Raw genomic sequence first — 24,635 nt, 5'->3', positions numbered from 1 at the left:
TCTTTTGTTTAAAAAAAGAAAACACTTGGACCACATTTAGAAGGGGGGACAAGGATATTATAAAGATACACATAGATGAGAAATGAAATTAAAACTGGAAAGTCATCTTTCTGACCAAGTCATGTCATAGGTTTCTGGGCCAGCATTTAGACTGGACATGGCAGGCCAAAAGGCACCTGCTGCCCAAAGGCACCTTCCTGAAAGGCAATCAATCATCTGTAGCCTGAGGAACAAGGGATTAAGGTCACATGACCACCTGAAAGCACGTCCTGCTATGAGGACATAGCAGTGATCTTGATTAAGATCCATAGTGCAGCTATAGGTAATTTGGCAAAAAGCATGTTGGTCAACATGATAATTTGGCTGAAATGACAATCAAAAATAAATATACCTGTACCGACATTAATTTCTTAGTTTTGATAAATGCGTCGTGGCTATATAAGATGTTGATAGTAGGGAAAGACGGTCAAAGGGAACTCTAGTACCTTTACAACTCTTCTGTAAATCTAAAATTATTTCTAAAGAAAAATTATTTCAAGAGAAATTATTATAAATAAAAAATCAATTTTCAAAAGTGGAAAATACCTAGTCATTGTTTTTGGTTCTGTTTTTCCAATGACAGTTCTCCCCCACTATGCGAAAGGAGAGCATTCCTCTGAAACCTTTCATAAGCTGAAACGGTGTGAAGTGAAGAAGCAATTACCTTAGGAGACATCTAGCTAATGGATGCGCAAAATAAACTGAGATAAAGCATAGATGCACACAGGAACAGTTCAAAGCTATGGCTGTCTGACGCTGACATGCTGAGTGTGGTTCCTGAGAAGGAGCTTGGTGGTGCACCATCTCTATAACAGCTTGGCTCCCTTCAAGACAAACGCCGAGCGCTATTTTTGCTTTTCACCTTTTTTCAAAAAGTTTAAGTCCTCTTCAGATTTCTTTTAGGTACTGAAAACCGATACTAATGTAGGTCTTTCATAAAAGTGAAGTGGAGTAAGGTGAACTTTCCAAAAGTGGGGGATACCTGTATTCTACCTTAATTATATCATGGAGTGCTTTTATGATCCTAGATATATATTTTTAAGCATTATTCTTTCATATTTCAAATTTTTCAGGTGTTATCCTACTTTTTAAAATTCTAATTGATTTTTTTTTTTTTTTTTTTTGGTCTGCACTGTGCAGCTTGCAGGATCTTAGTTCCCCAACCAGGGATTGAACCCAGGCCGCCTGCAATGGAAGTGCTGAGTCCTAACCACTGGACTGCCAGGGAATTTCCTGTAATTGATTTTTTGCCCGTTATTTCTGCTTTCACTGATAACTATAGAGAAAAATTAGAAAAACGTAAATGTTCCATATTGAGAACCAATATGAAAAAATTGTGATTTAGATTAGAAACAACATGAATCTATAGAAATAGGTTAGGAATAAAATCTAAGCAACCCTTGCTATCCTGTCTAGCCTGTTTCTGAGTTCAGACACCAAGAGCTGGGTCAGTGAAGAACACCTGTAGTTAAAAAGGTATCATGGACTTAGGGGTAGTCTTTCTGTTATTCTCATTTGTACACTTTTTCATTTTTCCCTAAGTAAATGTTAAAATAAATGAAAACCATAAGAGGCAAGGAATTGGAACTTCTCAGGGCTTGGTTTTTTCAGTTTTTCCACTTAAACTTTTTCTAATTAATTTAAAGCCAATTGTGATTGTTTGCTGAATGTGGTTGGGTTCACTTTTCTGGTGTTTGTATTGTATTTTTTAAAAAGGCAGAAAAGAATATGAAATTACAGAAGATAGTCAAAGTCTATAATTCATTAAAGTAGACATAAAAAATACCAGATAATTATTATTCAAAATAATTTCATTTTATACCTGACCTAGAAAAAACACATGAAGGATAAATATTTGCTTTAATTTGAACCTTTCATCAGAAATACCCCATGTTCTTGAAGTCCAGATATTTGTTCTTTCTGTATTAACACCTTTTCACCAATACTTCATTCTTTTTTTCTTTTTTTTTAAACAGCTGACTGGAATTTTCAGTGTGTATGGCTGACAGATATCAACTTCTAGAATCTAAGATGTAATCCCTTTGTGTTTCTTTGGTTTTAGATGGCCCTACAAGAATGCAATCATAAAGATTCTACAGTTGATGAAGACACTGTGGAGGACAAAACTATGTAAAGGGCATCTTTACATAGCTAACCCATATATCTTCAAAACAGTCTTATCTCAAGCTGTGTTTCTGACAGTATGTTACTGTAACAGCGACTATGATGAGGCTGTCATTTCCAACCTTAGGACAAAGATCAGAACAACTTCTAATTTCAACATAAATGCTAGATTAGTCATCTTAATTTAAGCCATTTGCCTATATGTTACACCAATGACAATAAGTTACTGATGGCAGCTCCATCTGAAAATCTGTTGAAATCATTTGAGCACTTGCTATTTCATTATAAAGGCCAGATTTTTTTTCCCAGAAGTTGAGGATGGGTTTCTGTCCTGTCCTCTTGTGTGGCAACAGAGCAAACACCACAGCATGGAGTTACTGCCTCACAAGCTGTCAATGGTAAAAAGCTGTTCAAAAACAGGAGGCATAATCTTAAAACTATCATCATTATATAAGGTCTCAAAGGGGACTAGACTCTGCAAATTTCTCAGTGTAGAGAACATGGAACATAATGACGATAGCTTCAAAGGGAACTAGAATCTGCAGATTTCTCAATGTAAAGAACATGAAACCATAACCATCACAATTCCCAGTGTCATGGTTAAGAATGCTTCACCCCTCTTAAACTGAACTTGTATTCTAAAAAATGTATTATCACAATAAGATAGCATGGAGAGGATGTTATCTTTGATGGCAAATACGGTAAACACTGTTGGCTGCCAACTGAACAGTTATGCCTTCCACAACTTTCTCCCCTGCCGTTAGTGCCTGCCTATACTTCAGAAGCTAAAAGTGCTAGAAAGTCCTCTTTCTAGCCTCCCTTACAGCAAGAGCATGGGCAAATAACCAATCCTAGCTACTGGGGCCTAAGAGAGCTGAGCTGGCTGGCAGGCCTTTGGAAAAGGTTTTCTTCACCAATAAAGAGATATGTATGGGAGGAAACTGCTGTTCTTCTACATAATACTTGGTTGTGTCTGCATGTGACCCCTGGAATCACTGTAGCAATCTTGCAACCATGAGGAGAGATATCACCAAGTTGCTAAAAATAACACAGAGAAAAGCCCTAGGTCCCTGAAGCAATGGATCACTAAACCCTGTATCAACAATGAATGTCCTTGCCTCTGGACTTCTTGTTGGATAACAGTTACTATCATTTACGGCTTTAGTTTAAGTCATCTTTATTTGGATATTGTTACTTGAGGGCCAAAGCATCCTAACTAACAAAGCTAATGAATATCTGTTCATTGCATGCTATCCAGATCAGGAAGTTAAATTGTTGCTACTTAGCCAACTCCAGCCATTACTGTTACTTGAAAACTGGGTTGGCCTCTGGGTGGGTATCCAGCCAATACACACAACCAAGCCAAAGATCGGGAGAAGGAAGGATTTATTACTACTTGCAGCAAGTAAGGAGAACACCTGGGATCTTTCCCAAAGCAGTGTCTCCCAGAACAGCAAAAGTGGGGAAGTTTTAAGGTAAGGGTACCTGCATATTCATGTAGGCACTTGAGCAGAGAAGAATTTGGCATAACGCATGGCCAAAGAAACACAAAACAAAAACAAATTGGGGCAAATTGAGGGAAAGGTCAACAGAGTCCAAGCTTTAGTGTTTCGAAGTCAGGAGGGTCAACATCATTCCATCCTCCACCTGGATGTGACTTCAGTTCCTGCAGAACTCAAAGATATATTATTATGTATATCCCCTGAGGAGGAACTAGGACTCTGCTTTATCACTGCACTATTGTTTGCCTTTTCTCTGTTCCTGCATTCCCTCAGTTCCCTTAAGATCAAAATTACTGAGACTTAAAAAAAAAAAAAAAAAAAATTACTGAGACTTGTTCAAGGGCAAGCATTGTGGCCAGGCTTAGATCACAAAATGGCTTCTCTTATGTTAAGAAAAACACTCCTGGTTCTCTTTCTCCAGGGACCCCTTATCTGCTTACATTACCAGTGTCTCTACCTTAATCCCACCTGCTTCATTCACATGTTTTTCTTTTCTGCCTTTCGCTAAGGAGCAAACTCAGTATAATTATCCACACATCTATGCTTCACAGTAAAGTCTGTTTCTTCTGCAACTCTCCATGATGGCCAATGGGAAGGTACTTTTTGCTTCTTCAGTATATTTTTCAGTTATGTTTGCTTTTAACAGCATCAGAAATGTGTTGCAATTTTTAGCTTATAATTTCTTTCTTTCTTTTCCCTAATTCCATATTGAAATCACAACTGATCTAAAATTTCCAGAGAGAAAATGCTAGAGATAGAATAAAGATTTGCTGTTATAGAGGGTCATCCACATAGATCAATAAGTGGAGCTGAATGGTGAGGCATCTTGAATAATGAATAACTCAATATACTATCCTTTTTACCTGTAAGGAAAGCAAAAAACTTAACATCAATTTAAAAAAAGAGAGAGACAGAGACATAATGAATTACATAAACGTGAGTTCAAAATCCTACCTTAGACCAGTTAATTTTTAAGAGACCTCACTTGTTTCTTGCGTGTTATTCTTAAAGGGATAAAGAACCTACTATGATTTTTCATGTTTACTCATAACAGGGAAAGAACCCTTAAGCAAGAGTTGATAAAACCTTTGTTGAATATTATTCAGCAACACAGCAAAATGAAAACTTAGCCAAACTAGCCAAGCAGATATACCTGACATTTTATTAAGAAAACAAAAAAATTTTTAAGAGGAAAAAGACTACAAACCCTGAAAATTTCAGATCCTTTTCTTGGATATAGTTTCTTTTACTGTTTTTCTGCTTATTACAAAAACATACTAAAGGGGGAAAAAATCCAAAATTACAAACTTTTCTGAATATCAATCAGAAGCACAAAAGCAAATATTAGAAAAAATTATCCTGAAAACTATGGCACAAAGACTTGAAAAACAATCCATGATGCACCCAAATTATCAATACTTGAATAAAAAACAGAACTGGAGATATTCATAACAGCTGTTTAAGCCAAACTGTTATGATGATCAAATTGCTTTTAACCAAAATATACACTACCCTGTATTTTCAAACCATGCTGTCATTTACCTTCAGGACTTTGCAAATGGTCTTCCCTCTTTATGGGGTACTCTTCTCTCCCCCACACTCATCTGGCTGATTAATGAGGTACTGACAAGCACTTGAGAACTAAAACCTATTAAAATTAGTAACGTGGGGGGGACTTCCCTGGTGGCACAGTGGTTAAGAATCTGCCTGCTAACGCAGGAGACACGGGTTTGAGCCCTGGTCTGGGAAGATCTGACGTGCCGTGGAGCAGCTAAGTCCGTGCGCCACAGCTACTGAGACTGCACTCTAGAGCCTGCGAGCCACAACTACTGAGCCCGCGAGCCACAACTACTGAAGCTCATGTGCTGAGAGCCCGTGCTCTGCAACAAGAGAAGCCACCGCAGTGAGAAGCCCGCGCACCGCAACGAAGAGTAGCCCCCACTTGTGCAACTAAAGAAAGCCTGCGCGCAGCAACAAAGACCCAAAGCAGCCATATAAATAAATAAATAAATAAAAATTAATAACATAGGGACCTGATTTAAATAAAAAATCAAGATTTTTAGTTCCTTGTTTTAAAAGCCCTTTAAAAAATTAAATATTCGATTTGTTATATCATTTGGTTTTATTATATCATTTTTAATATCCAGATAGGAAAATTTATGTCAAATATGAACTAAACAAAATTCTGATGTCTATTAAATTCTTTCTAAGTTCAAATTCACTACTCACTCTTAAGGTAAAGTAGTCATGAGATGAAAGAGTTTGAAAACTGATATTCTATGTAATAGGTTATTCACTGCAGCACCACTGTAACTTCAAGATATTGGAAACAACCTACACGTCCATCAATGATAGAATAGCAAAAATAATCATGGCACATCCATACAATGAAGAACTATACAACAGTAAAAAAGAGTAAGGAGCAATTAGGCAATAAAATAAACCACATCCAGATTGGAAAGAAAGAAGTAAAACTACCTCTACTTGCAGATGACATGATCTTGTATAGAGAAAATCTTAATGAATCCACTACAATAATTATCAGAACGAATAAATGAGTTCAGTAAGGTCGAAGCATAAAAGATCAATATACAATAATCAACTGTATTTCTGTATACCTGCAATGAATAATCTGAAAATGGAGTTAAGGAAACAATTCCAGTTATAATAGCATCAAAAAGAATACTTAGAAATAAATTTAACAAAAGAAGTGCAAAACTTATATTTTGAAAAGACAAAACATGGCTGAGAGAAATTTTAAAAGACCCAAATACATGAAAAGACATCTCATGTTCATGAATCAGAAGATGTAATATTGTTAAAATGGCACCACTCCGCAGGTTGATCTATAGACTCAACATAAAACTAAAATTCCAGCTGGCTTCTTTGCAGAAATAGACCACCTAATCCTAAAATTCATATGAAAATTCAAGGGACTCAGAAGAACCAAACAATCTTGAAAAAGAACAAAGTTGGAGGACTCACACTTCCTGATTTCAAAACTTATTACAAAGCTGCACTAACCAAGACCCTGTGGTACTAGCATAAGGACAGACATATGGGTGAGCGGAAAAGAACTAAAGAATGCAGAAATAAACCCTCACATCTAGGTCAATTGATTTCAAGAGAGTGTGAAGACACTTCAGTGGGGAAGAAATAGTGTTTTGTTGAACAAATAGTGCTGGGACAACTGGTTATCCACATGCAAAAGAATGAAATTGCACTCTTATCTTACACCATACAAAAAAATCAACTCAAAATGGATTAAAGACATGAACATAACCTTACTCCATGCACAAAAAAATCAACTTGAAATGTTAAAACTACAAAGCTCTTAGAAGAAAACACAGGTGTAAATCTTCACGACCTTCAACTGGACAATCGTTTCTTAGACATGACACCAAAAGCACAAGCCACAAAAGAAAACATTTATAAGTTGGACTTCATCAAAATTCAAAACTTATGTGCTTCAAAGGACATCATCAACAAACTGAAAAGACAAGCCACAGAATGGAAGTAAACACTTGCAGATCAAATATTTGATACAAGATTTATATCTAAAATATATAAAGAACTCTTACAAGTCAACAATAAAGACAATCCAATTTAAAAGTGGAAGAAGGATATGAATATACATTTCTTTTAAAAAATATACACAAATCATCAATAAATACATAAAAAGATGCTCAACATCATTAGCCATCAAGGAAATGCAAATCAAAGCCAAAATGAGTCACCCCTTCACACCAGATAATAATGAGTGTTGGGGGGCTAGGATGAACTCGGAGATTGGGACTGACATATATACACTACTATGTGAAAAATAGATAACTAATGAGAACCTACTGTATAGCACAGGGAACTCCACTCAATGCTGTGTGGTGACCTAAATGGGAAGGAAATCTAAAAAAGAGGGAATATATATATATATATGTATGTATGACTGATTCACTCTGCTGTACAGCAGAAACTAACACATTGAAAAGCAACTATACTCAAATAAAAATCTGCAAAAAAAGAAGTGTTGGGGAGAATACAAAGAAATTAGAATCCTCTGCCTATAGGAATTAAAATGGTCTAGCTTATGTGGAAAACAGCTGGGCATCTCCTCAAAAGATTAAACACAGACCCAGCAATTCCCCTCCAAAGTGCATACCCAACAGAATTGAAAACATCCATCTCAACAAAAACTTGCACAAGAACGCTCATAATAGCATTATTCACAATACCGCAAAAGTGGAAATAACCAAATGTCCATCAAAGATGAATAGGTTAAAAAAAGAGGGCTATAGCCATACAATGAACACTATTTAGCCATTAAAAGAAAAGAAATATTGATACATGCTACAACGCGGATGAATCTTTAAAACATACGCTAAGTGAAAGAAGCCAGTCACAAAGAACCATATTTTTATTTATTTATTTTTTATTTTTTTAAACATCTTTATTGGAGTATAATTGCTTTACAATGGTGTGTTAGTTTCTGCTTTATAACAAAGTGAATCAGTTATACATATACATATGTTCCCATATAGAACCATATATTGATTGCATGATTCCAGTTAAACAAAATGTCCAGAACAGACAAATCTAGAGACAAAGCAGAAAGTATGTATTACCTTTCCAAATTAAATTATTTTTAAAACAACTATGTTGTTCCTGTATTTATATGCTGTCTTTCTAAATCCTAAAATAATTCTAAAATATTTTTTAAAGCACTTGAAAGCACAAACGCATGCTATGAATCAAAGGGAAAAGACCTGGAATTTTGAAACAGCTAAGGAAAACTCATAAACCTTAAAGGCAGAAAACCAGTTGTCTTTGTTGAATGCTATCAAATGACCAAAATTCCCTTCAACTTAAATTCTAGCCCCCTTTTGTTTTTTGTTTTGTTTTGTTTTTTAATTTTTATTTATTTTTTATACAGCAGGTTCTTAATAGTTGTCTATTTTATACATATTAGTGTATACATGTCAACCCCAATCTAGTCTCCTTTTGAACTGAAAATTATTATCAATAAACTTTAATTTGCAAAATATCTGTATATTTTATATAGCAATCATCAGTGTAAAGCTGAAACTTGCTAGACTTTACATCACAGTAAATAATTTTAAACTAAATGCAACAAACACTTAAAATACTTCTTGGAATAACAGAAATAGCATAACTTGGAGTCAGATACACGGTGTGAAGCTTAGCGTGCTATTTACCATCTAGGTGATCATCAACAATTTGCTTGGTCTCTGTGAGCCTCAGTTCACCCTCCAGATAAATCAGGAATTATAATACCTACTTCAGAATGAAAAGAAACACTCCAACTACTTACTAAATGGGAAGGTGGGGGTCAGGACAGTGTTTGGATGATTCCACTCTTTTAAAAAATCTATCTATACAGTTTGAATTTTTTTTTACAACTTGTAAATAATTTAAAAACAATGATTTTAAAAACGAAAAAATCTACTTTTAGGGGTTCTTTTAGAGATACTTCGTAAAACATCTACACATAGGAGACTCTCAATTAAAATTTCCTCACTCTTTCCATAGCCTTTCTACCTTCTTGAATTCAGGTGAACAAAACTGGGAAGAAGCAAAGTTAAACATTTATTTTTCTGAAGGCTATAGTTATCAAGAAAGAGATAAACAAGGGCAATAAAACTAAGCTTTTAAACCACTTTCCTCAAAACACACCTAAGAATTTAATCTGAAGGGGAAAAATTTCCACGTTCAGTGATTCTAATCACTTTATTCTGATACTTTGTATTTGCTTGTTGTTGTTTTTGCAATATAAAATAATACTATCAAGTGAAAAGGAAATTTAGTACCTTAATCATTTGACCAACACAACAAATTCAGGATTCAGTCCAGAGAATAGTTATCACTGAAAAACACAATACAAATATAATGACTATCATTTATCTAGCAAATAAGATAATACAAAAAAAAAAGATAAAAATAAGATAAGCTCTGCCTTTTTTGCTTTGACAGCACACTGAATAGATTAATGTAATTTAGTTGATCTAGGTTATCACCTTATACTGTACTGAATACTGTGAGAATTAAAACATTCTCTTCCATATGCTAATAGATGAATAAAGTGAATGTTAGGAAGCAAAATCGTTTTGCAGGTCAAAAAAGTGCCATTTTAAAATCACGAAAGTACACTGGGACCGCTAAAGCTGGTTATGCGGCCTTTGATAGCTTGTCTTAAAAACTTGAGTCATTAGACTTTTAACAAGCATCTAATGTATAACTTTAGCATTTCTCATCAAGTATGTGTAAGTACATAATTAAACCCTCATGTCCTTTAACGTTTACAAATCCTATTCTGGACCATTAATACATATACTACTGAGAAACAATATCCGGGAGTATTATTGCATTTCTATAGCGTCCTTGTTTTTAGACTATTTCAAGAACGTATCTCTGAAATGGGGAAGCACACTCAGTAAATTTTAGAAAGATACAACGATTTGTATCAAATTTGTATTTGATACAACATAACTATTTCATCTCAACCTCACTGAGTGGTTGAATGGAACAAAATAAAAAAACTTAAAGTGGTGAAAGCCAGTAGGTAAGGGATTCCCCAGCTCTCAGGCTTTCTCCCTTCCACTTCCTAAAAGCCACTTCAAAACTCCAACTCCGATGACAAGAGTTCTTCGAAGACCCAGCGGATAAAGCCAAGCTCTTAGCCGGGCCTCCAAACGCTGCTTCTCCGGGCCGCCCCAAGACAGACGCAGGGGTGACAGGATGGCTGCCCCGCGCCCGAGGGCGCCCGGGCGGAAAGGAGGGACACCCATGACTCATTCGCCCTCGGCCCACCGCCAGACCGCACCACCTTCACCCGCGCGCGGTCTCAGGACCGGACTCTCAGCGCCCCCCAGAGGCAGGTGGGCCCCTTCCCCAGGAAGGCTCCCTCCCCCGGCAAAACACCCCCCACCGGACAAGGCCCGGGGCGCGTACAAACCTGAGACACCTGCTCCCCGCAGATCCCGGAAGCTTGCGGGGTCCCTCGCCCCGCCCCTCGCCCTGAGAGCATGCGCACCAGGACGACCCACGCCTGCGCGCCCCCGAGAGCCCCCGCCGGCGCACGCCGCCGACCCGGCTCCCTGGGCGGCGCGCGCCCCCTGCCCTGCAAGGCACAGGCGACGTTGGCCCACTGCACCCTAAGTCCGTCCTCCCGTTAGGCGGCGAGCGCCGGAGGGGAGGGGACAGCCAGGAAGGCAGGAAGCTACAGCTTAAAAGGGCAGCCCGCGCCGGGCCCTTCCTCCCTCTGTCTGTCCCCGGGCCTGCCTCCGCGGCCTCCGTCCTGCCGACATGTACCGGTGCCTGGGTGAAGCGCTGCTACTGTCCCGCGTCGGGCCCGCAGCCCTAGGCTCGGCGGCAGCCGACTCGGCCGCGCTGCTGGGCCGGGCCCGCGGGCAGCCCGCCACAGCCGCCGCCGCCCCGCAGCCGGGGCTCACGCCGCCCGGCCGGCGACACTACAGCGAGGCGGCGGCCGACCGCGAGGACGACCCCAACTTCTTCAAGATGGTGGAGGGCTTCTTCGACCGTGGCGCCAGCATCGTGGAGGACAAGCTGGTGGAGGACCTCAAGACCCGGGAGAGCGAGGAGCAGAAGCGGAACCGGGTGCGTGGCATCCTGCGGATAATCAAGCCCTGCAACCATGTGCTGAGTCTGTCCTTCCCCATCCGGCGCGACGACGGCTCCTGGGAGGTCATCGAGGGCTACCGGGCCCAGCACAGCCAGCACCGCACGCCCTGCAAGGGAGGTGAGCCCTTCGCGCCCTGTCCCGCGGCCCTGCCCCGCCCCGCCCCGCCCCGCCCGGCCTCCTGCCTCCGGGTCACGGCTCGACTCAGCCCCGGCGGGCACTGTCCCCCTCCCACGTTCCCCGCTCCCTCCTAGCCCCGGCCTGGGATGTGTCAGGCTCTGGTGGATAGTGAATTTTCCGCCCTATCCCCACCACGTAGTTGGTCCTCCCCCGCGAGGCGTCATCCCCCGCGAGCCGTCATCCCCGGCTTATGCTTGTTGATGCTGCATGCAGAAGACACTGCCACCGCTCTTTTGATCCTAGGGACTGTGACAAACAGGGTGGGTCTTGACGGAAATCACTTGTAGAAGAGGAAATGACCGGCCCATCAGATTGTGCCTCTAAAAGATTCTGTGGGCTTCTATGACTCAGGCGAACGCAAACCACGAAATAATTGTTTTCGGATTTTTTCACTCTACAACAGTGACAGATGATACAGGAACATACAAAATGAATTGCCTTTTAAGTTTGAAATTCAGAGTTTTACTAAGCAGATGAATTTATTAATTATACTTCGATCTTTTATTAAATTACTGTCCTACTCTGGCAGCTTCAGTTTTGCATACACAGAAAAAGGTAATACATGAGCAGTGTAACATCTGACAAACACCAGGCATCCTGACAGTAAATCTAAAGGGTGTAGACTGCAGGACGGCCCGCCAGCCAATGGAATGAAATAGCCCTGTGGGTGTGTACTGGTTCAGGTTAGCACCAGATTTGAGCTTGAGGAAAAGATAAAGTGCTTGAAGAAAGGGGATGAGTCGGTTAAAATTTGATAGTCACCAAGTTATCCTGTAGTTTAAATTTTTGAATGTCTGTAGATTTGGCTTCTTCTGCAGTCAGATTGCTTTCTTTGAGCAAATAAAGGCTCCCCCCCTGCTTTTCCCCCCTTAAAATCGCAAAATGCATCTTTAATAGTGCTTAAAAGTAACGTGGCAAAACCATTTTTTTCTATTAAAAAATTATGTAGAATAAAGGGCCCGAGGAGGTAGAGTCTAGCTGGAGGTTGCTTGGCTAATAAGCACAGAGGATGTTGGGCTAGACCCTTTGTCTCTGTAAATCTGGTCCAGTGTTCTATTATACCAGCTGACTTCTAAGGATGATTTTTAGAAATCTCTCTAGCAGAAAAATTTGAGCTCTGCTGGCATTCTTAGCCCAGGAACAAAGGTTGCTTCAAACTGCAAAGGTAAATGATTTACCTCTACTACTTGCTAAATTTGCATTGACCCTACCCACTTCTAGGACTTAACCTTTAGAGCTTAATTATCCTCTAAGCTCTCAGTTTCCTCTTCTAAAACCAACTTTTGAACCACTTTGACCTCTGGTTTCCCTTTCCAGCTCCAATACTACATAAAACATACACACTGTTCATCTACAGCGCCTTCTTCCTATCCACTCCCTTATTCTCTAAACCAAGAATACAAGTTCAAGCTCCCAAGAAAATCAAAGATGTTGGAAGAGGCAAAGTTAGCAAATATTAAATTGCAGTGTTTCTTTAAAATGGACATCAAGTTTATATACTATATTGTTGGCAGTATTTTCCAGTTGCTTAAAAGGTATGCAGCAAAACCAGTATATTTGTTTTTCTGCAGGATCTGACTTCGTTTCCTTGAAGTTCTTTATATTATTCTGTTCTTTCTGTGCCAGGCCCTCTCCTATCATGAGTCACAACTCCACAGACTCACTAAAGTTTGTCCTAATTTGTTAGTCCTCTTCCTCTTGCCACAGCAGTTTTATACCAAAATAATAATAAACCTAGCAACAAATTGCATCAGCTATTGAAAGCACTGTTACTGTAACACTTGTTCCTACTAGAACGTAAGATACAATTCTCTGTTCTATTTATCCCATTTACAAGCACTACTAAAGCACTGCAAGCACTACTAAATCCCAGCATATTAACAGAGAAACGGAAGTGCAACTAATAAAGAGTAGCAAGCATTGCAAGATAATATGAAAGAAAATCAGCCAATATAAAGTGATAAATTTATTATCTTAAGAAATTTGAAAGACTTTATGGAGAGAAAAGGATGGGGGAGGATCAGATAGCTATGCAGGCTCTTCAACATATTTTGGGGTGCTTAAGATAATGAACAGGATACTAAATAGATGGTCAGCAAAATGGGGGTACTGTAGACATCCATGCTTTGCTTTCATGACACTCTGGGATTTTCCTACCCATTTATCACCCCCATCTTGTTGCAGAGAATGTATATTCCAAGAGGGACTTATTTTCAGTGGGTTTTTTTCCCCTCTAATTAAACAGTACAAGAAAGTTGTTAACCTCCTTGGTCTCACTCTAGTTTTAGAAATATAGCATATATTAGGTGACTGAGACTTTTTAAAATGCTTTGGATAAGCCATGTGAACTTACCCTCCTAAGCACACTTTTCTCTCCCCATCCTAATTCGACTGCCTTCTTGACCAACTTCTTTGGGTTGGGGGGGACCCTTGTCTGCTCTGCATCATCCTTTTCCCAACCCTCAGCTTTCTAATCTTTCATCAAGAGCAACCTTTAACCTGAGTTTACCAACATAAAATTCTCAAGGTTGTAGCAAAACAACAATCTAATTTATAATATGGGTAAGGGAAACAGGTGGTTTTAAGACCTGAGGGTGGCTGATGTGTACTTTATACTGAGTAAATATTTAATAAGTAAATATTTAATAATACATACTGTTTTTGTGCTTCTCTTTTCCCACATAACCATATTTAAATGAACGCAATAGATTTGCATCTGTTAAGGATTTGCAAAAGAGTGTGCTTCATGCTCTGAAAGGAAGTTTTAAGGGAGGCCTTAAAAATATTTTCAGCAAAGATGAATCTTGTGGGAATTTGCTTTAAGAAGACTTTCAAAGGTTCTTATGTGTTTGAAAACATAATCAGTGATTATTCCTGTTAACTTTTTCAGAATAAATTCTCTGTATTTTATTGGCCCTGGTTCGACCTGAGATTAATATACCTTTTTAGAAGGAAATTTATTATTTAACTCACTGGGGGAGAAGTAGAGAGATTGATGATAGCAATTCATTGATGTAGGAGTCAATTTACTTTCTATTCCCTCCTGTCCTCCCATCCTCCACCCCGCCTCAGGTCTTCAGATTAAAAATGTTGAGTCCAAATTTCCTGTGACTGATTTTTCCTCTTAGAACTTTCCAAAATTATCATTTAAATAAAGTTGATGGAATCCTGATGCACTGACCTAAATCTTTCATTTAACTGCAAATATCAGCACCCCCCCCCCCAAAAAAAGTGTACCTTATGTTGACCCATTGACTTGTTTTTAAGAGCCAAAATGCAAAAATAGAAACAGTAGGAGGTAGATGGTCTTTGTTCTTGTCTTTGGGCGGCAGGATACAGGGGTTGGGGGCAGGGCAGCCAGCTAAGGGTTGGAGTCAGTACTGTACTGAAGTCCCCCTCAGCCTTTGGGATCTAAGTTTGTGGTAAATGGTAGTGCTTTTTGAGAAAACACTAGAAAGTACTGATACTGTGATTTTTGTTTGTTTTTTTAACATCTTTATTGGAGTATAATTGCTTTACAATGGTGTGTTAGTTTCTGCTTTATAACAAAGTGAATCAGTTATACATATACATATGTTATCATATCTCTTCCGTCTTGCGTCTCCCTCCCTCCCACCCCTCTAGGTAGTCACAGAGCACCGAGCTGATCTCCCTGTGCTCTGCAGCTGCTTCCCACTAGCTATCTATTTTATGTTTGGTAGTGTATATATGTCCATGCCACTCTCTCACATTGTCACAGCTTACCCTTCCCCCTCCCCATATCAAGTCCATTCTCTAGTAGGTCTCTGATACTGGTTTTAAATGAGACATCCTCTGCTTTCACTGGAAAAAAAAAGTTTCTTACTGATTTCTCCTATGCTGAATTGACAACCATCAAAACGGGTAACTTTTAATAAATTCACACTAATATTTTTAGAATGTGAGTATGTGTCTACATCTGCTGCCACAAGGTAAATGTAGTCTTTGTATATAAATTTAACTCAACCTGGAAGTTCAGTTAGAACACAGGTAGTTTATGTCTTCTACCCTCTAGCCCTTAGCCTTGAGTTATTGTTGTTTTTAATACTTTTTTAGTTAAATATGAATTGCGTTGCTGTTATAAAGGTCTTCTTATTTCATGGGAGCCAAATGCCCTCCCCGAAAATACTACGGAATGAAGAGCTACGATAATGGTGGAGACCTGTAAGCCAGGTTGTCCTTCAGTCTTCCTGTCACGTTGTGTGAATCCCTCTAGCTAGTTTGCTTTGGCAGTAAAAACCCCATATGCAGGAAGACAAACACTTACTGCTCACTTAATATGCAAAGGACACTTTTCAGGAATTGGGGCATCAAAAATTGGAGGACAAACACCAGTAGTATGTATCAAACTCCAGATAAACTGACAATGTTTAAATTTCTAAGAAATGACTTAGATTTTATAACTTATACAGTGGGGAGAAACTAGGTTTAGATTGTTGGTGATAATTTAGATTGCTTGGGAAAATTGTTTCTTATCCAATTATGTTAAAGATACTGAGGGCTTTGCCAACAACCAATAATAATTAGGTTGTTATAATGTAAATAATAAAGGAAAAAACCTTTAATATCACTTTAATGAAGCACATTGATTCATAAATGGCCCATAATTGCTCTACCCAACAAACCCCTGTTAAAATACATACGTATGACTCAAATGTTCTAATAATAGTGAAAGTTATAAAATGAAACAGCTCTACTCCCAATTCTTTCCTTCAAGATAACCGGAACGGTTTTAAGTCCACAGCTATTATCTAAAACTGACCTAGCTATCTAGATGAATCAGTGTTTTCCCCTTTCCAGAGGCAGAAAATAATGTAGATTGAAGTACTCACTATCAAGACTGAAATGTTACTGATGTATGAAACACTACTGATAAAGGCAGGACGGGTTTTATGAAGGGCAAGAAGACAATCTGGGAGAGGACTGCTCAAGACATTTTTAGTTACCTTTCAAAAGGCAGCTGTACCTGAGAGTCACAAAGGTCAACTGGCAAAACAAGGGATAGCAATAATAGCATTTATTGAGCTCTTACGTGTACACCAGGCATTTTGCTAAGAGCTTTTCGTGCTTCACTGCTTTGATTCCTCAGAACAACCTCATGAATGCACTGTTGACCCAGATTTTTGGATGCAGATACTAAGGCTGAAGAGTGAGGTCTCCCTTGGCAGGGTTACACAGCAGTAAGGAGTAGGGTTGGGTTCAGGCTCCAGCCATCTGATTCCAGCACCCACCTTCTTAGTCATTGTCTGGATTTATTCATGTACAAAGTTACAAATTGTATCATGGGGTAAGCACTGATTGAGAATCATGTCATGCTATCAATACAATGATTCCTACTACTTTGGATCATTTGAAATTTGTTAATAGCTATTAGAAGACCTAACTTCTTGCTAGAAAATAAATGCGTTCACAGGTGATGACTACCAGTCGCTTTTTTTGTAATTACTTAGGCAATGAAGGAACATTTTAAAGAGTTTTCTGTTGAAAAGAGGTTTCAAGAGCTTTGGTGTTTAAACAGTTTATGTCGGCCAGAAAAACCCATTTCTCCACCAGTGTTATTTCATGTATCTTTATGGGTCTTCAGTGCGATAATTCTTTTAGCACTTTGCAATATGCTTATTCTTTAGAGTTAGTCAAAATTTATTACTACTCAGGTCACTAATTTTTTTTTTTTTTTTTTTTTTTTGCGGTACGCGAGCCTCTCACTGTTGTGACCTCTCCCGTTGCAGAGCACAGGCTCCGGACGCACAGGCTCAGCGGCCATGGCTCACGGGCCCGGCCGCTCCGCGTCATGTGGGATCTTCCCAAAGCGGAGCATGAACCCGTGTCCCCTGCATCGGCAGGCGGACTCTCAACCACTGCGCCACCAGGGAAGCCCAGGTCACTAATTTTTAAATGGCTTTCTTCTGGGTGTCTCTTCCTAAAAACTAAGAAAAGCCTTTGTTTATCATGAATTGCTATTCTCTTGACTGTTCTTGGAGAAAGTCTGTCAGACCTTCTGATTTTTCTAAATTGCTGCTTGGCTAGAGGAAAATGTGAAAGATGACACAAATGAAAATTATAAAGGTTGATTTTCCTTTCCTGGAACCAGTCAATAAGTGACACAGTTGGAAGCACACTGGGTAATATGTTACTGCAATAGGAGTTCAAGGAAGATGCCCAGGAAAGACCATCTTGATTTGGAAGTAGGGAAGGCTGGTTAGGAGTTAGACTGGGGAAAGGTCATTTCAGATAGAGATGTCGTAGAGGGGGTGGCATCAGCTCAGGCAGGAGGTGGGACTGTGTGTTGGGGTCATGAGGACAGAATATGTTTGTAAATAGTGAAAAGTAAGGTTTTATGGAATAATAAATATATATGTGGTCTCTGCCTGCAGTTCCTAATACAGAGCTCCTAAAATCCTTGTAATTTCCTTAGTGATAGGGGTTCTCGGAGTATCCATTGTTCTAATATTTGGCCTTTGACTCCAGTTGCTCACACGGAGCCCCTGAAACCCTTGTAATTTCCTGAGTTATGGGGGGTGGTAGGAGCATCCTATACAGAGTTCCTAAATCCCTTGGAATTTCCTGGTTGATAAGAGCACCTTTTGTTCTAATGAGGCAACTCTTGATGGGCTCCTAGTTAGCTTCAGGATTCCCCTACAGGTAGAATATATGGAATAGGGAGTCAAAGATTTAACTCTCATCTGAGACACTGGTAGAAAAACTGGTATCAGGGAAAGAAGTGTTACTAGGAAAGAGGACTGAATTTTGAAAATAAAGGGAATCTGGTGTAAAATGATCCTTAGGAAAACTGGAGATACAGACGTATGTTTTTCTCAATCTTACCCTTGCAAAAAAAAGAGTGTGGTGCCCGTCCCTACCTTGTCTCCCATATCCCTATAATTCTTCTCGTCCTCTCTTAAGATCCCTCTCAGATATCACCTAGACTTGTAAATAATAGATATGAAACTAGATATCTGAAATTTTGAGCCTTTACCTCTTTGAACTTTTTTATAACAAATTGTTGTCTTTTACTAAGTGTTATCCACTTTATATTCACCAGTTTTACTAACATCATTTCCAGGACCTGTTTGGTATGAAGATATGACTAAGCTTAGTGTTATTATCAGAATAAGGAATCTATAATACAAAAATTAACAGAATCCCCCTTTTAATTCATATTCTTTCCTCCATCCATCGGGCAGTAAGTTAAATATTTAAACACAAAACAGCTCTATGTTCTATAGATATGTATGTACATAAATGCAGGGAAATGACTTGGAAGGTTATATACATTTAAGTTGCCTAGAATAGTTACCCCTAAGGGCTGGGGTCATAAGTGGTAATCAGGAGACATCAGCTTTTTCTGTATTTGAATTTTGAAAACATGCGTATGTGTTACATAATTTTGAAATTTTAATGGAAAGAAGAAATATATTTTTCATTTCGTTTTTCCAACAGCAGCTAAACATTTGCTTCCCAGAAAGCTTAGTTTTGTCTTTTCAAAATGCTTAAAATAAAGATTTTGATAATGGGTTAAGACTGTAAAGTGTTTGTTCCCTGCCTTCTTACACGGAACAGTATGTGGATACTGTCAAGCAGTCTTTAGTTCCTGTACTAAATGCTCCTTCCTGGAGCTGAAGGAATTTTTGTGAGACTTCTAGTATTTTACATGGTCATTACTTGCTGGTGGGTAGGTACTGGTTCCTCACTGCTTCTTTCCCTCCTCTCATTTTTAATTAAGTTACGCTCTTCTATTGCGAGTTAGGGAATATTAAGTGAGAAAACAAGTTCTAATGAGTAAATGGCAAGTGTATTAGTGCATGAATTTTAAGAGTTCTAAGTCCTCTTTGCCTTTCTGGGGTTCTGTACTTGTGGCAGAACTCTTGGTTATTGAGTAAATAGTTTCTGAAAAGAAACAATACAGTTGGAAATTGAATTTCTGGTCAGTAAATCAAACCCTGTTAAAAGATCCAGGTTTAAGTAACTTTTAAAACCCCATTTGAATTTTCATGAATGTGTTTAGCTAATGATTCATCATAAAAAACAATGGTGACTTAGTCGCTAGGAGCTCTTTTGTATGTTTTTGGGTTTGAGTCAGCTAGCAAAAGGGAGAAAAAGTCAAGCTACTCAGTTGTGTTTTTCACTGCATCTTTTTCAAAGTAATCGGCTGGTGTGTTTTCTTTATCACCATAGCAACTTAGTCAGTTTTTGCTTTTGATTCTTTTTTTCCTCCTAGAAAAACTTACTGTACACCAATCTTAGGCTCTTGAGGGTAGTAAGGAAAATATTTGGGAATTAAGTTAAAAGGCTGAGAAATGTTTTGTGCTGTGTATAGTTTGCAGAGGTCTGCATTTCATTAGTGTTCTTTTGAAACATCTGATTACCAGTTAGCTCAAAATAACTATATGTTACGTTAATTTATCTGGAGAATCAAAGGTATGATTTCAAAGTTCTATCACCAATCTTTCCTCCAGCTTTACCAAGTTTGATAAATAATAAACATTGTCGTGGGTGGTGTTTCTTTAGTTTCCTCTGGTGAACTGAAAGCACAGATTACTCTTTCAGCCGTGGTCCTTCAGTTTAGACCCCGTTTCTTTCTTTTCCTTTTTAATTTTTATTTTATATTGGAGTATAGCTGATTTACAATGTTGTGTTAGTTTCAGGTGTACAGCAAAGTGATTCAGTTATACATATACATGTTTCTATTCTTTTTCAGATTCTTTCCCAGATAGGTTATTACAGAGTATTGAGTAGTGTGTAAATGTTAATCCCAACCTCCTAATTTATTCCTCCCCACCAGACCCCATTTATAATGACATCAGACCTGTGGTCCACATCTGTATAATCACCCAGTTCCCTTTCTAGTACCCAGCCATGGACTCGTGCTTTCCATTGGAAGCATCTACCTCCATTATTACATCTGTCGTTCAAAGATCCTGTTGATCTCTTCCCAAACAGTAGCAATGCTAGTGTCAGCGTAGGCTCTAAGACTTCAAGACACCAAAAAACTATAATATACTTTTCTCCATTTTTGTAATAAAAGTTGTTCCTTCTAGTTTCTGTCCCTGTGCCCCATCCAATCCCTGTTGGTCTTGCTTACCTTAGCCTTCTGTGTCACAGAAAAGAGGGAAAGAAAGGCTTGGTTTTATAAAAAGTGAGAATATTCATACTGCAAATAAGGTCCTTCTTGCTTCATTTTGGTTTAAAATGTTTTAAGTTTTTTTGGTTTTCTTTTATGTATGTGGGTATTTGGCTTTATTGAATGACTTTGTCTTCATATTTACTATTCTTGCTATACAGCAGGCATTCAAAAATGCTAGGTTTTCCCCTTCTTTCAGAACTTCAAAGTATATGTCACATCATTTTGTCCTTCATGTACACCAATTGTGCTAATATCTCCTTATCCACTGAATTTACAAATTTATTGGAGAATACTGTCTTTTTTGCAGTCATATTCTTAGCATTCATTAGAATGTGGTAAAGAATTTTCAGGTGGCAGAGTATATTGTTAGTAATTGTCTTTGGTTTCCAGTCGCAGAGGAAGAAGAGTAACTAGCCTGCCCTTGGGTGTGTGGGTAATTCCTGTATTACTGGAGCCTGTACTAGTATATCTGCCAAATTCCACATGTAAAAACATTCACTAATTTCTATCACTAATTAGAAAGTTAAAAATGAAAGCATATGTCTTATTTAGCCCAGGCATCCCCTGCATTCATTTCTAGGTCTCTCACCCTTATCAGTTACAGGGCTTATTCCCCTGACTCCACTACTTTCCTTATAGTGGTCCCTTGCCTCAATTCACCAGAAGTCTTCATTGGTTCCTAGCCTGCAGAAAATGCCTGTGGAATGAGGTGATTTATGTAACTACTACTCTTCAGTGTCTTGCAGTTGAGCTCTCTAAATGGGTGTGGCTAGGAAAGAAAATTTCACTTTACAAACAGGAATTCCTGGGTGCCGTCCAGTGGAAACATGTTTTTTGTTACATGCAGTTTCTGACTCATATCATTCCAGGACTTCTGCAATAAAATAGACTTTGTTTACCCTGTTTTGTAGAAGGAGGGGCCTGGTTTCTAATGAGCATTTAAGTCTAGAACATTAGGATTGCTGTGTGATTTATGAATGTTAGTATTTCAAGCTGTTTTTCGTTTCCCACTGAATGCATTAGTTATAAGCACTGGGTAAGGGAAAGTAACTTTTCCCCCACTTAAGAAAGCAAGGAAAATTAATGTAACTTAGTGACTATTTCCATAGACTCTAAAAGCACAATGAAAAAAGTGCTTCAACTGTAATAGGAAAAATGCTGATTCTTAATAGAGCACTATTTTACCACCTCCATGAATTTGTCTTGAGAAGTAATGAAATCAAAGTTTATTGAGCTGTTTGTTTAAAATCCTATCCATTTAAATTTTTAAAAACTACATTTCTTTGTTATTTGCCACTACTTTGCAATACTTATAATAGCAGTGAAAATAGTTGAGATTGAAGTATTGACCACATGCAGACACTGTGCCAGCTGCCTCAAACACATTATCCCAAGCAATTCTGCATGAAGCCTAAGACCATTGTTTGCACCTCCCCAGGTGAGCAAGTGCAGATGCCCACAGCAGTTGCTATTGGGGTGAATTCACTTAGTTAGGAAATGCTGGGCACTGCACCCAACCCAGCTCCCTGGCCTAGCATAGTTTCCACTAAATACTATGCCTAAGTAATGCCTGTTCACTAAGTGACAATTTGTATAAACACATTTTAGTATTTAAACAATTTTTTAACTTAACCAAGGAGATAAAAGACCTATACTCTGAAAACTTAAAGACATTATTGAAGGAAACTGAAGATACAAAGAAATGGAAAAATATCCTGTGTTCATAGATAGGAAGAATTCATAATATTAAAATGTCTGTACTACTCAAAGCAATCAACAGGTTTTATGCAATCCCTATCAAAATCTCATAACAGGACTTCCCTGGTGGCGCAGTGGTTAAGAATCCACCTGCCAATGCAGGGGACATGGGTTTGAGCCCTGGTCCAGGAAGATTCAACATGCTGCAGAGCAACTAAGCCCGTGCACCACAATTACTGAGCCTGCACTCTACAGCCCACAAGCCACAACTACCGAGCCCGCATGCCACAACTACCGAAGCCTGAGCACCTACAGCCAGTGCTCCACAACAAGAGAAGCCACCGCAATGAGAAGCCCGCACACCGCAATGAAGAGTAGCCCCCACTCGATGCAACTAGCGAAAAGCCCGTGTGCAGCAATGAAGACCCAATGCAGCCAAAAATTAAAAAAAAAAGAAAAATCTCATAACGAGTTTTCACAGAACTAGAAAAAATAATCCTAAAATTTATGTGGAACCACAAAAGATCCTGAATAGCCAAAACAGTCTTGAGAAAAAAGAACAAAGCTGGAGGTATCATACTCCCTGACTTCTGACTATACTACAAAGCTACAGTAATTAAAACAGTATAGTCTTACACAAAAACAGACACATTGATCAATGGAACAGAATAGAGAGCCATAAAGAAACCCACACACTTATGGTCAATTAATCTACAACAAAGGAGGCAAGAATATACAATTGAGAAAAGATAGTCTTTTCAGTAAGTGGTGCTGGGAAAACTGGGCAGCTACATGTAAAAGAATGAAATGAGAACAGTTTCTCATGCTATACAAAATAATGGATTATACAAAAATAAACTCAATGGATTAAAGACCTAAAGATAAGACCAGAAACCATAAAACTTTTAGAAGAAAACATAGGCAGAACACTCTTTGATATAAATCATAGCAATATTTTTTTTGGATCTGTCTCCTAAGGCGAAGGAAACAAGCAAAAATAAACAAATGGGACCTAATTAAACTGTAAAGTGTTTGCATAGCAAAGGAAACCATTGACAAAATGAAAAGACAACCTACCGAGTGGGAGAAAATATTCGCAAGTGGTATGACTGATAAGGGGTTAAATATCCAAAATATATAAACACCTCATACAACTCAATACCAGAAAAACAACCTGATAAAAAAATGGACAGAAGACCACAAATAACAAATGTTGGTGAGGATGTAGAGAAAAGGGAATGCTAGTAGAGTTGATGGGAGTGTATAAAATTGGTGCAGCCAATTTATGGAAAACTGTGGCAGTTCCTCAAAAGAAGTAAAGATAGAACTACCATAGGATCCAGCAGTTACATTCCTGGGTATATATCTGAAGAAAATGAAAATACTAATTCGAAAAGATACATGCACCTCAGTGTTTAGAGCAGCATTACCTGCAATAGCCAAGATATGGAAGCACTCTAAGTGTCCAACAAATGAGCAGATAAAGATGTATCTATCTATATATATATATATAATTTTTATATATTATATATATGTTACATATATAAATATAGTATAAAAATGAATGCGGGGCTTCCCTGGTGGCGCAGTGGTTGAGAGTCCACCTGCCGATGCAGGGGACACAGGTTCATGCCCCGGTCTGGGAAGATCCTACATGCCGCGGAGCAGCTGGGCTCGTGAGCCATGGCCACTGAGCCTGCGCGTCCAGAGCCTGTGCTCTGCAACGGGAGAGGCCACAGCAGTGAGAGGCCCACGTATCGCAAAAAAAAAAAAAAAGAATGCTACTCAGCCCTAAAAAAGAATGAAATTTTGCTGTTTGCAATCACATGAATGGACCTGGAAGGTATCATGCTTAGTAAAATAAATAAGAGACAAATACTGTATGTTATCACTCATATGTAGAATCTAAAAAATAAATAGGGACTTCCCTGGTGGCACAGTTGGGAATCCGCCTGCCAGTGCGGGGGACACGGGTTCGATAAATTAATTAATTTTTTAAAAATAAAATTAAATAAGTAGATGGATGAATTTCACAAAACAAAACATATTCATAGATACAGAGAACAATAGTGGTTACCAGGAGGGAGGGGAAAGATAGGGGTAGGGGATTAAGAGGTACAAACTACTGTGTATAAAATAAGCTACAAGGATATATTGTGCAGCACAGGGAATATAGCCAACATTTTATAATAACTTTGTTTTTAGGCTGCATTGGGTCTTTATTGCTGTGCACGGGCTTTCTCTAGTTGCGGCGAGCAGGGGCTACCCATTGTTGCGGTGCTCGGGCATCTCACTGTGA

General features: G+C 38.8%; 1 protein-coding gene across 1 annotated transcript in view; it reads left to right on the top strand.

Moving 5' to 3' along the window:
- Window positions 1–10,869: 10,869 nt before the first annotated feature.
- Window positions 10,870–24,635, top strand: part of GLUD1 (glutamate dehydrogenase 1) — a 41,826-nt gene continuing 28,060 nt past the window's right edge. Inside the window, exon 1 of the mRNA XM_007458364.1 lies at window positions 10,870–11,436. Coding sequence (XP_007458426.1) covers window positions 10,983–11,436 — 454 coding nt within the window. The 5' untranslated portion in view covers window positions 10,870–10,982. The remainder of the gene's footprint in view (window positions 11,437–24,635) is intronic.

The sequence above is a fragment of the Lipotes vexillifer genome, unplaced genomic scaffold (genome assembly GCF_000442215.2).
Source record: "Lipotes vexillifer unplaced genomic scaffold, Lipotes_vexillifer_v1.1 scaffold437, whole genome shotgun sequence".
Taxonomy (NCBI): Eukaryota; Metazoa; Chordata; class Mammalia; order Artiodactyla; family Lipotidae; genus Lipotes; species Lipotes vexillifer.
Note: the sequence above shows the minus strand (reverse complement) of the source record. Positions and strands in the feature narration are given on the sequence as shown.